At 43.1% G+C, this 12,865-nt stretch overlaps 1 protein-coding gene across 6 annotated transcripts in view; it reads right to left on the bottom strand.

Moving 5' to 3' along the window:
- The window catches only part of PARD3 (par-3 family cell polarity regulator), a 705,675-nt gene that overhangs the window by 574,726 nt on the left and 118,084 nt on the right, over positions 1–12,865 (bottom strand). For all 6 annotated transcript variants that reach the window (XM_030797833.1, XM_030797836.1, XM_030797834.1 and 3 more), the window contains exon 2: positions 5,636–5,737. In XM_030797833.1, coding sequence (XP_030653693.1) covers positions 5,636–5,737 — 102 coding nt within the window. The remainder of the gene's footprint in view (positions 1–5,635; positions 5,738–12,865) is intronic.

Genomic DNA, 12,865 nt, shown 5'->3' with positions numbered 1-12,865 from the left:
CCCATAAATCCTACTTGTGCAACAACCAAACTTCCACAACAGGTTATTCCAAGCCATGCGCCAGGGTCAGGCACATCCCAGAAAACATGTTATAAGCCATGCCTCACTTGCTCTATGGAAAGGCACAAAGTCAAGGTGTAAAGCAGGATGGCACCACCCCGAGGGAAAGCTTGAGTCTGTAAAAGTAAAAAGGAAACGTGGTGGAGAAACAGGCGTGCTCATCCCAGCTGCTCAGAGTACAGAGAGTGCCAAAGGGAAAAGTGTACAGGTGAGCACAGCAGCTGTCTCCATAGTCATCTAAGTGTCCACAGCAAGTACAACGAGACTGTACATGAATCCATACATCAAAACACAGCCGGGCGCAGTGGCTCATGCCTATAGTCCCAGCACTTTGGGAGGCGGAGGCAGGAGGAGCACTTGAGCCCACGAGTTTGAGACAAGTCTTGGCAACACAGTGAGACCCCGTCTCTACAAAAATGTTTACATAAATTAGCCAGGCATTGTGCAGTATGCCTATAGTCCCAACTACTCAAGAGGCTGAGGTGGCACCCAAATAGGAAGAGAGGAAGTCAAACTCTCCCCTGTTTGCAGATGATATGGTTCTATACCTAGAAAACTCCACAGTCTCTGCCCAAAAGCTCCTTGATCTGATAAACAACTTCAGCAAAGTTTCAGGATGCAAAACCAATGTATAAAAATCAGTAGCATTCCTACACACCAACAACATCCAAACTAAGAGCCAAATCAGAAACACAATCCCATTCCCAATAGCCACAACAAGAATAACATGCCTAGGAATACAGCTAATCAAAGAAATGAAAGATCTCCACAATGAGAATTTAAAAACACTGCTCCAAGAAACCAGATATGATATAAACAAATGGAAAAATGTTCCATGCTCTTGGATTGAAACAACAAATATTGTTAAAATGGCCACACTGTCCAAAGCAATTTACAGATTCAATGCTACCCCTATCAAACTACCAATGACATTCTTCACAGAATTAGAAAAAAAAATAATAATTCACATGGAACTGAAAAAGAGCCTGAATAGCCAAGGCAATACTAAGCAAAAAGAACAAAGCTGGAGGCATCACGTTACCCAACTATAAACTATAGTACAAGGCTACAGTAACCAAAACAGCATGGTACTGGTACAAAAACAGACATACAGACCCATGGAACAGAAGAGAGAGCCCAGAAATAATGCCACACACCTACAATCATCTGATCTTTGACAAAGCTGACAAAAACAAGCAACGGGGAAAGGACACCCCATTCAATAAATGGTGCTGGGATAACTGGCTAGCCATATGCTGAATATTGACACTGGACCCCTTCCTTACACCACACATAAAAATCAATTCAAAGGGCTGGGCTTGGTGGCTCACGCCTGTAATCCCAGTACTTTGGGAGGCCGAGGCGGGTGGATTGCCTGAGGTCAGGAGTTCAAGACCAGCATGGCCAACATGGTGAAATCCCATCTCTACTAAAAATACAAAAATTAGCCAGGCATGGTGACACGCACCTGTAATCCTAGCTACTCGGGAGGCTGAGGCAGGAAAATCACATGAACCTAGGAGGCAGAGGTTGCAGTGAGCTGAGATCGTGCCATTGCACTCCAGCCTGGGTGATAAGAGTGAGACTTCATTTCAAAAAAAAAATAAAAATAAAAATAAAAATTCAAGATGGATTAAAGAATTAAATATAAAATCTAAAACTATAAAAACCCTGGAAGATAACCTAGGAAATATCATTCTGACCATAGGTCCTGGACAAGACTTCATGATGAAGACAGCAAAAACTATTGCAACAAAAACAAAAATTGACAAATGGGACCTAATTAAACTAAAAACCTTCTGCACAGCAAAAGAAACTATCAACAGAGTAAACAGACAACCTACAGAATGGGAGAAAATATCTGCGAATTATGCATCCAACAAAGGTTGAATATCCAGCATCTATAAAGAACTTAAGCAAACTAACAAGCATAAAACAACCCCATTAAAAAGTGGGCAAAGAGGCCAGGCGTGGTGGCTTATGCCTGTAATCCTAGCACTTTGGGAGGCCAAGGCGGGTGGATCACCTGGGTCAGGAGTTTGAGACCAGCCTGGCCAACATGGCAAAACCCCGTATCTATTAAAAATACAAAAATTAGCCGGGCATGATGGCGGGCACCTGTAATCCCAGCTACTAGGGAGGCTGAGGCCAGAGAATTGCTTAAACCCAGGGGACGGAGGTTGCAGCAAGCTGAGATCGTGCCACTTCACTCCGGCTTGGATGAAAGAGCGAGACCCCATCTCAAAAAAAAGTGGACAAAGAACAAGAACAGACGCTTTTCAAAAGAATACATACACATGGCCAATAAGCTTATGAAAAAATGTTCAACATTACTATCATTAGAGAAATGCAAATCAAAATCACAATGAGACACCACCTCACACCAGTCAGGGTGGCTATTATTAAGTAAAACAATACATCCATGTGGTGTGAGAAATTCGAAGAAAAAAATTAAAAGTCAAAAAATAACAGATGCTGGCAAGCGTGTGGAGTAAAGGGAATGTTTATACACTGCTGGTGGGAATGTAAATTAGTTCGGCCATTGCGGAAAGCAGTGTGGCAATTTCTCAATGAAGTTAAAACAGAGTTATCATTCAACCCAGCAATCCCATTACTGTGTATATATCCAAAGAAATATAAACTGTTCTGCCATAAAGACACATGCACACATATGTTCATCACAACACTATTCACAATAGCAAAGACATGGAATCAACCTAAATACCTTTCAGTGGTAGAGTGGATAAAGAAAATGTGGTACAAACATACCATGGAACACTAGGCAGCCATAAAAAAGAACAAGGTCATGTTTTTTGCAACAACATGAATGGAGCTAGAGGCTATTATTCCTAAGTGAACTAACATGGGAAGAGAAAACCAAATAATGCATGATCTCACGTGGACATAAAGAGGAAAACAACAGACAGCAGAGCCTACTTGAAGAGGGAGATGATCAAAAAATTAGCCTACTGGGTACTATGTTTATCACCTGGGGTGACAAAATAATCTGTATGCCAAACCCCTATGACACTCAATTTACCTATATAACAAACCTGCACATGTACCCCTGAGTCTAGAATAAAACTTTTTTAAAAATAAGAGGCTGAGGCAGGAGGATCACTTGAACCTGGGAGGTTGAGGCTGCAGTGAGCTGTAATTACGCCACTGCACTCCAGCCTGGGTGACAGCCTGGATCTCCAAATAAGTAAATTAAATTAAAACAAAAGACTACACAGCCATGTTGGCATAGCTATGGTTCATGGACACAGAAATGTATATATGCTAACCTCAAAACAAAAAACTACTATTCAAATCTCTTTATTTAAAAGAAAAAGACTGTGTTTCTGTCTATCTGAAGAAAGGGAAGAGTCAGGATGAAAATCTCAAACAACAGTGATGAGCTCTCAGCAACAGCAGGATGGCAGCTCATTAGTTCCTTTGTATGTTTCTGCATTTTCCAATTTTTCCTCACAAGGAGTTGTGCTATTTTTACATAGGAAGTAACAGCAAGAGAGAGGGACTGAGAAAGAGAGGGAGGAGAGAAGAAAAAAAAAACAGAAACAAAAAAAAGAAGGAAGAAGAACGGAGAAGAGGAAGACATTGAAAGACTGATACGTTAATTCATCCCTTTCTAATATTCTGGTGGAAAAAGAGCACCTGTTTAAATTCTTCATAAATCTCTGGAGAAATGGCACCAAGAAAAATAGCATCAGAACATAAGTCGGCAGAAAACTGCCTTTTTTTTTTTTTTTTTTTTGAGACGGAGGCTCGCTCTGTCGCCCAGGCTGGAGTGCACTGGCATGATCTCGGCTCACTGCAAGCTCCGCCTCCCAGGTTCACGCCATTCTCCTGCCTCTGCCTCCCGAGTAGCTGGGACTACAGGAGCCCGCCACCACATCTGGCTAATTTTTTGTATTTTTAGTAGAGACGGGGGTTTCGCGTGTTAGCCAGGATCTGCATTTTTTGATACAATGTATTCCTGGCCCACAGGAGCCACATGGGACAAATTACACCATGACAGGTGCAACAGTGAATCTAATCTTCCAAATTTATACAGTATTTGGTATTTGATATTTTTTGTCTTACTTGAAATTTCAAGAAAACGTTTAAGATATGCACCAACTCTCAGCCAGGCATGATGCTGTCAGGAATACAGGTGTGAACAAGACACAACAGCTGTGTGCATCCAGCTCACAGCTGAGGGAAAGAAGAGCAGGCCGGCGGGGAGAGGGCCAGGAACCAGAGGGAGCCCCAGTAGGAAGGAGAGTGAGTATCTGGGTGATCTTACCATCTTCTGACCTCACGATGTAACCTAGCTGGTTAAATATCCTGTGCTACCGCAGAGAGGTTTTAGGAGTCAGTCAACCAGGCCGCTGCCTACATACAACCATGCTGATGTAACTATGTATGTGGCTATGAGCCCTTCTGCAATTCCTTATAAGCCAAATACAAAAGGAGTGGCCAGGGCCAGGTGCAGTGGCTCATGTCTGTAATCCCAGCACTTTGGGAGGCCAAAGTAGGTGGATTATGAGGTCAGGAGTTCGAGACCAGCCTGACCAACATGGTGAAACCATGTCTTTACTAAAAATACAAAAATTAGCCAGGCGTGGTGGCGCGCGCCTATAATCCAACTAGTCAAAAGGCTGAGGCAGGAGAATTGCTTGAACCCAGGAGGCGGAGGTTGCAGTGAGCCGAGATCACGCCACTGCATTCCAGTCTGGGCAACAGAGCAAGACTCCATCTCAAAAAAAAAAAAGAATTTGCTGACTTCTACATCCAGAGCCAAACATCCTGTCACACATTCTCAAAACGCTGAATGTTCCTCCTCCCCCTCCTCTTCCTCTTCCTCATTCCTCTCAAGAGTACAGAAAAAAAGTGGGGTAGTGGGAGGGAACACTGAAGAGCAGTAGGTGGATATGTCCAGGAGCCAAACTCACAGACCACAGTAAAGACTGGGGAAGCACACACAGAGCATCAGAGCACTGATGGAGAAAAGGCCGAGCTTCCCGAGACCCAGGCCCTGCACGGGAGAGGCTGCCCGGGACACAACTGGCCCATCGCACAGCAAGGCCAGGCTTCCTGAGGGCCAGACCCTGCACAGGGTAGGCTGCCTGGGACACACTCGCCCATTGCACAGGAACACGGTGCACCGCCCAGGCCACTGTTGGGATGGATCTTCTCTGGGCCAACGCTGGGACCAGAATGCAGAACGGCTGTATGTTGTATATACAGAGATGATAAGGACAGGCCCAAGTTGTGAAGAAAGATGTTATATTTGGTTAAATTAAGGTGGAATATGGCATATAAATCTTTTTTGTGATATTTCCATTGTAAAAGTGTAGTTTTAAAACCCCAAAACCTAGTGTTAAGTCCCAGGTATCAAGAAAATCATTATACCTTGGTATTCAGGACAGTGAAGATTCATGATACTTAGAGAAAATATACTAGAGTAGGTGGCCCAAACATAATTTAAAGTATGTGTCTAAAACAGAAAGGAAAAGAATCGCACCCGCTCCCTAGTCCTCAAAAAAAAAAAAAATGCATTCAGAACAGGTTCCCCAGGACTTGAACTCACTCTGTCTTTATCGTCTGCTACATCACAAAGAATGTCATCAAGGTCTAGTATTCCTCCATCTCCATGTTCCAAGCGATGTACCTGTATCCAGTAGTTTGGATCCTATACGAAAGAACAGAAACACTGAATATATCAAGTTAGCATCACCAAAAGGGAATTAGACATTTTAAACTGTGATAACTTCCTGCCCATAAAAAGGAATCAACCCCATATCAACAATACTGCAATTGATTAAAAATTCAGGCAGCACCCTAAGTTTGGTATTGAGTCACTGCTCCTTTCATGATGGAGTGACTCATACACACTCTTCCCTTTGGCTCTGATGCTGATACTCTATTATGATAGGAACTGCACAAACCAGCAATGTGTACTGCATAAGTAATACTGATTTCTCTAAAGCACACTAGATTTCCTATTGCCCAATATATGAAATACTTATTATACTTATTAACCCCCCAGTGCAATCTACAGAAATATTCTAATAAGCAAACAGCATATATTATGTGTCTGAAGAATTTGTATTTTTGCTTATCTGCAAAAAGTAGGTTGCACACCCTGGTGGCTCCAAGTGTTTCTTACAAATAGGTCTAAAGATGACACAGAAGGATGCTGACAAGACCATAGTGAACAAAGCATATCCTGTGTGGTTTCCGCCTCTTTTTACAGAGACAAAATCACACACACACACACACACACACACACACACACACACACGTTAAAATGCCTAAACACACATACCCCCCCTCAAAATTTGCAGTGGTTATCCTGCAGTGGGATTGGGGAGAAGGAAAAAAAAAGGACATCATTTTAAATTTTATACACTTCTATATGGTGTACGCATATTTTAAAATCCTTAAAACTCTGCTTTCAAATGATCTGAAGAAGAAACATAGTTGTGTGTTTCTGAACTTCTACATCACTGTCACATACATATTCAGATGAAAATATACTAAATTGCATGTTTCACCATTCCCTACTGCTTTCATTCTGCAACACAATTACTATCCAGAAGTTCAATCCTCCATTCTTCAAACCTAAAGATGATGTTTGATACAGTTCTTTCCTGAAGGAAAGATTGGAAGAAGGAGGCAAACAATTAATGAAGAGTTAAAATACAGATTCCTGGACCCTGCTCCAGATCTACTAAGACCCTGGAGCAGGGGTGCGGGGAGAATCCATATTCTTAAGAAGCTCTCCAAGTCCATCTCTAACAAAGCATGCCTAAGAATCACTGAAATGGAACACTTATTTTAAAAATGCAGAATGACCAATCCTTGTCACTTTTTAACCAGCACAGCAAGTAACTCAGACCTTAATCCTCAAAGTTATTAAACAGTACCATTAAAACCATTTTGCAAGTAACAGGGTTCCTGTGCACCCTCATCTATCTGGACCTCTATGAAAGGAATCATTTATCTAGAACACAGAGAGTAAGTCTGTAAAACAAACACTCACACTCACACACAAACACACACGTTGGCATCCTCTTCATTTGTGGGGCCTATTCTGACTGCATATGAATCCCAATTACATTATCATCCAGGAGTCCTTGGGACACCTGCCACTGAGACATCTCCAGAATTTGGCATCTCCAGATGTGTTGAGCCCCCAAAGAATGAAGTCCCAAAACCATTTACTAATGGTAAATGGTATTTCCTCTTCAAGGAAAATTGGAAATAATGTCCTGGGGGTGAATAAGGAAGAGGTGTCCCCTGGCCACTTAGAATAGCCACATCCTGCCCACCTCTTCCCACCAAGCAAGCTCAAGGGTGACCCAATCAACTTAAATGTCAACTTTCGTTTCTAAAATACTTCCACACACACAAGCACACCGACCTCCAAAATGTGGCTTATGAAACCATTCTTTAAGCCTCCTAATCCTGTTCACTCCCTCCAGATGAGATCATTATCTGCAGCCTTTATATAATATTTGTAGCCACCCCTTGGAAATAAATCCGCACCTATGGACTTTCTCAGCCTCATGACTTCATCCTTCAGAACTTGCTACATTTCCACCTTTTCCCCAGCACTTTCCCTTTCACAGCCTGTTAGGCCCTGCACAATTTTCCCCCGACTCCGTGCCCATGGCCTCCGATGCCTGGACCCCACCTTACCCTCCAGGCCAGCCCTGTCCGTCCATTAAGACTTCTCAGGCATCCTCTTCTCCAAGAGCTTTTCCTGACCATCACACCCCCAAAGCAGATCACAGTCTAACTCCAGCCCACTGTTTTCCTTTGTTGAGAGACAGTCTCGCTCTGTCCTCCAAGCTGAAGTACAATGGTGCAATCATAACTCAATGCAGCCTCCAACTCCTGGGCTCAAGCAATCCTCCCACCTCAGCCTCCCAAAGTGCTGGGATGATAGGCATGAGCCACTGAGCCCAGCCTGTCCCACTGTTAATGTTCCTAAAAATAACAATCGTATGGAAGATAGAGTCAGGTGTCAAGCGTGAGCTTTTAAAGGCTGTGAATTATTTTTACACATGCAGCCAAAGCCTTTCATTGACACTACTTTACCTTCCAGTTATTATACTAATTCTTTGATGATCTTCACAGCAAATTTTTTTTTAAAAATTGTCTATACTTGCTTCAAGCGTGTCTTCCTCCCATAACCCCATTCCAATCAGGCTTCCTCTTCCATCATATCCACAGCAGCCTCCACGATGCTTAACACAAAAGTCTGTTGTCTGTCCTCATCTTATTTGGTCTATCAGCAGAATATGTTACCCCCTCTTTGAAATACTCTATAAACTTGGCTTGTAATCCTTCAACTAACTGATCAAGGCTTTTCTAATTTTGAGTCCACGGTTGACTCCTGCCTCCGGAGGGGTCCTGACTCAACAGTCAGCTATGCCGAGCAATCATGATAACATGATGCCAAGGCAAATATCAGGCTGCCACTTACTAAATGCCTCTCCACAAAAATGTGCTGAATGGATATGACGTTTTGAAAAGAACTGAGCAGGAGATCAACAGTAACCCCAACAGAGCATGCTGCATTAAAAATAAAAAAAATAAAAAATAAAACATATAAAAATGACCTCCTCCCATAAGAGTTTAAAAACCAGGAAGGATATTTTTGCCACTGAGAAATACAACTCCGTAGAACAGTGGTCTCTTGGGAGATTTTAACTGGCAGCTTTCATAACATAATTCTCTTTCAATGAACAGAGGACTTGCTTTATTTTCAAGGGAAGAGTCCAGTATCCAGTAGAGAAAAAGTTAGAGCATACTTATTGATTCCACTTTGTAGTAGTTTGCATTATAAAGTTTAAAATAATAACGGTAGGAATCTCTGCTGTCCAGTCCACAGACACTTAGAAATGTAGCTAAGCAAAAAATTGTGATAAGGTCTGGCTTGATGGCTCATCCCTGTAATCCCAGAACTTTAGAAGGCCAAGGCATAGTGACCCACACCTGCAGTCCCAGCTAATTGGGAGACTAAGGCAGGGGGATCCCTTGAGCACAAGAATTCAAGGCTGCAGTGAGCTGTGATTGCACCACTGCACTCCAGCCTGGGCAACAGAGTGAGGCACCATCTCTTAGGGGGAAGATAAAAGTTATGATAAGCCACTTTTTATACTACCAATAAACTCTAATTCTACAATAATTGTATCAGTCATTGGGTGAATAAACAAACATGATACAACATTCAATTAAAAAAGAAGAATGTTTCTCATTCAGGATATGTCCATTTAAAATAACAAAAGACTTAAACACTAACAATAATTGTTTATTATGACAACCAAAAGTCCATCACACACAGCAATAAATGGGGAGCAGAGTTCATCCATCAAATAGATGATCAAGCAGTGAATGTCCTCATGGAGCAAGGCTCCCAAGGATAGGTCCAAACCCACAGAAGAAACCTGGAGACAAAACCACATGAAGAATCACTGCTCTTATTCAGATAAAGAACATGAGCTTCACCTTGCCTAGTGCTAGACACAACATTTCCTAAGTCTAAGTTAGAATGGAAGCAGAGGTAATTCTACAAGATGCAAGTTGCAAGGAATGCTGAGGCCCACTCTACTCCAGGATGTGGTAAGGGAAAACAGTGCAAAGTCCTAAAGCGAGACTACCTCCTAGCCTACCTTCAGGAAATCTCTCAGATTCTACAAACAGCATATTTATACTATGCAACAAGTTAATGAGCTTTTGTGAGTTATGACATGTATAATGCATAGGCTCCGCATATTACTCGCATGTGCAAATTTCAAGAAAAGTATCTGAAACTAGAAATAGCCCTCTACTTTTGCATTAACCATGGCATACAGCAATGGTCAATATCCTGTCTAACTTAAGACCAGAAAAAGATCACTGAAAAAAATCTATGTTCATAAAAAAATTTTTGAGTATTTACTATATGCAAAGCACTCCATGAAGGCAAAGAAACAACCATCACCCAACATCAGAAATTAAAATTTATCTGACAGGCCAGGCGCAGTGGCTCACACCTATAATCCCAGCACTTTGGGAGGCCGAGGCAGGCAGGTCACCTGAGGTCAGGAGTTAAGAGACCAGCCTGGCCAACATGATGAAACCCTGTCTCTACAAAAAGCACAACAATTAGCCAGCATGGTGGCGTGCGCCTGTAGTCCCAGCTCCTCCTTCTCCTGTAGTCCCATGAGAATCACTTGAACCTGGGAGGTGGAGGTTGCAGTGAGCTGAGATCACACCACTGCACTCCAGCCTGGGCAACAGAGCGAGACTCCATCTCAAAAATAAAATAAAATTTATCTGACAAAACATAAACAAGTCATAAAAAAGAAGTAGACATGTTCAAAGAAAACTTCACCATAAAAAAGTTTTGTGAATTCAGGAAGGAAAGATCACTCTCACTTGGAAAGGTCTTCATGGGGAGGTTTTAGCAGAATCAGCTCTTAAATGAGCAGACCAGAGGGACAGGGCACAAGAGGAGGACCCTGAGCAGGGGGAGAGTGTGAGCAGCAGGGAAGAGTGGCAGCAGTGATTCAGAACACTGTGAACACAAAGATAAAAATGAAAGGGTAAAAACATCATATCAAAGAGACACACTTTTATTTTTATTTCCTCCTGAAAGCCCACTGAAACCACAATACACATGTGGGGATTTTGTTGTTGTTGTTGTTGTTGTTGTTGTTGTTTTTTCCAAGCATAATCCCACAAAGACAAAGAGAACAGAGGGAAATGAGGGAAACACAGTTTTTGGAAGCTGAAGAGCAGGTGGCCCAGAGGCGACACACTTTGCAGAATCAAGAAAGGGAACACCAAGGTAACTGTGGGGAAGGCCAGGAAGCAGCAAGACTTCCCCGGCAGAGCCGGGAAGAGGCTCTGGAATGGGGAGAACCAAGAACGTCAGAACACAGGAACAGGGATGGGAAGAGGCCAGGCATGGTAGTTTATGCCTGTACTCCCAGCACTTTGGGAGGCAGGGGCAGGAGGATCACTCAAGCCCAGGAGTTCCAGACCAGTCTGGGGAATGTAGTGAGGCCCTATCTCTACAAAAAACTGGAAAAATCACCGAGGTGTGGTGGTGTGCGCCTGTGCCTATAGTCCAGCTACTTGAGAGGCTAAGGTGGAGGATCTCTTGTGCCCAGGGGTTCGAGGCTGCGGTGAGCTTGTTTCTAAAATATAATAATAAAACAATTTTGGCTGGGTGTGGTGGCTCATGCCTGTAATCCTAGCACTTTGGGAGGCCAAGGTGTGTGGATCACTTGAGGTCAAGAGTTCGAAACCAGCCTGGCCAACGTGGTGAAAGCAAGTCTCTACTAAAAATACAAAAAAATTAGCTGGGCATAGTGGCGGGCGCCTATAATCCCAGCTGCTCAGGAGGCTGAGGCAGGAGAATCACTTGAACCCGGAAGGCGGAGGTTGCAGTGAGCTGAGATTGCGCCACTGCACTCCAGCCTGGGCAACAGAGCGACACTCCATCTCAAAATAATAATAATAATGAAACAATTTTTAATATCAAAAAAAAAGAGCCAGGCATGATACTGCATACCTGTAGTCCCAGCCACCTAGGAGGCTGAGGTGGGAGGATCACCTGACCCTGGGGAATTTGAGGCTACAGTGGGCCATGATTGCATCACTGTATTCCAGCCTGGGCACAGTAAGACCGTGTCTCAGAAAAAATAATAATAAATTAAAATAATAATAAATTTAAAAGATGGGAGGAAAAATAACAATACTGTCTGAAAGTCTGTAGTAATTAAAGCCCCAGCTTCCCAGTGCTTCCAGAGAGCGCAGTGACTGCCCCTCCCGGCCCCTGGCAGCTCACTACAGGCTCAGACAGCAGGTCTGGACTGAGAAACTAGAGGAGGAACAATTGTAGAGGTGCCTTGTTGAAAATGAGAGGAGCCAAGTTAATATTTATATACTGATTGCAGAAAAATCCAGCCCTCTGCTTCTACTTGCTCTCAGAATGCCAGCCAGGGCTTATCCCCCCAAGGCTAGAGGTGGGAAGATCTTTCCCAGGGCCTCTGTCCGTCTCAAGAGAAAAGGCAGGGGGGAATCTGGCCCAGTCCAGGGACCCCCAGTGAAGCTCACAGTGTACGCCCTTGCCTGAACTCAGTGCTCTCAAGTTACCATTAGTGCCTTAAGTCAGAGCCAACCATGGAGAGACAGAGTTTTAAGAACACCCCAAGGATGGAAGAGAGAACAAAACACAACTTGAAAGACTGTATAAAAAGACACTATTAAAAATCCATCACTGATATCCTAAGAGAGGTCAGATAACGGTACATCCAGGTTGCAGAGGAAGATGAGAAGGGAGGAAGGCAAGAAAGGAAGAAACGTGCTGAGGGAGAATTTTTTTTAAAAAAGTATTTTGGAATTAAAATATGAAAAACAGGCCAGGCACAGTGGTTCATCCCTGTAATCCCAGCGCTTTGGAGGCCAAGGCAGGTGAACTGCTTGAGGCCAGGAGTTCAAGGCCAGCCTGGGCAACACAGCAAGATCCCATCAGTACAAAAAAATAAAATAAAATAAAATAAAAATATGCCAGGTGTCGTGGCATGCACCTACAGTCCCAGCTACTCAGGACGTTGAGGCGGAAAGATTGCTTGAGCCCAGGAGTTAAGGCTATGGTGAGCTATGACTGGGCCACTGCACTCTAGCCTGTGTAACAGACACTCTGTCTAAAAAAACTAAACAAATAAAATACTAAAAATGAAGAGCTCAACAGGAAAATTAAGAGAAGTTGAAAATATCTCCCCTAGGAAGTTGGAAAAAAAAAAAAAGACAAAGAAGA

This window comes from Nomascus leucogenys, chromosome 18, assembly GCF_006542625.1.
Source record: "Nomascus leucogenys isolate Asia chromosome 18, Asia_NLE_v1, whole genome shotgun sequence".
NCBI lineage: Eukaryota > Metazoa > Chordata > Mammalia > Primates > Hylobatidae > Nomascus > Nomascus leucogenys.
This window is presented reverse-complemented; position numbering and strand designations above follow the sequence as displayed.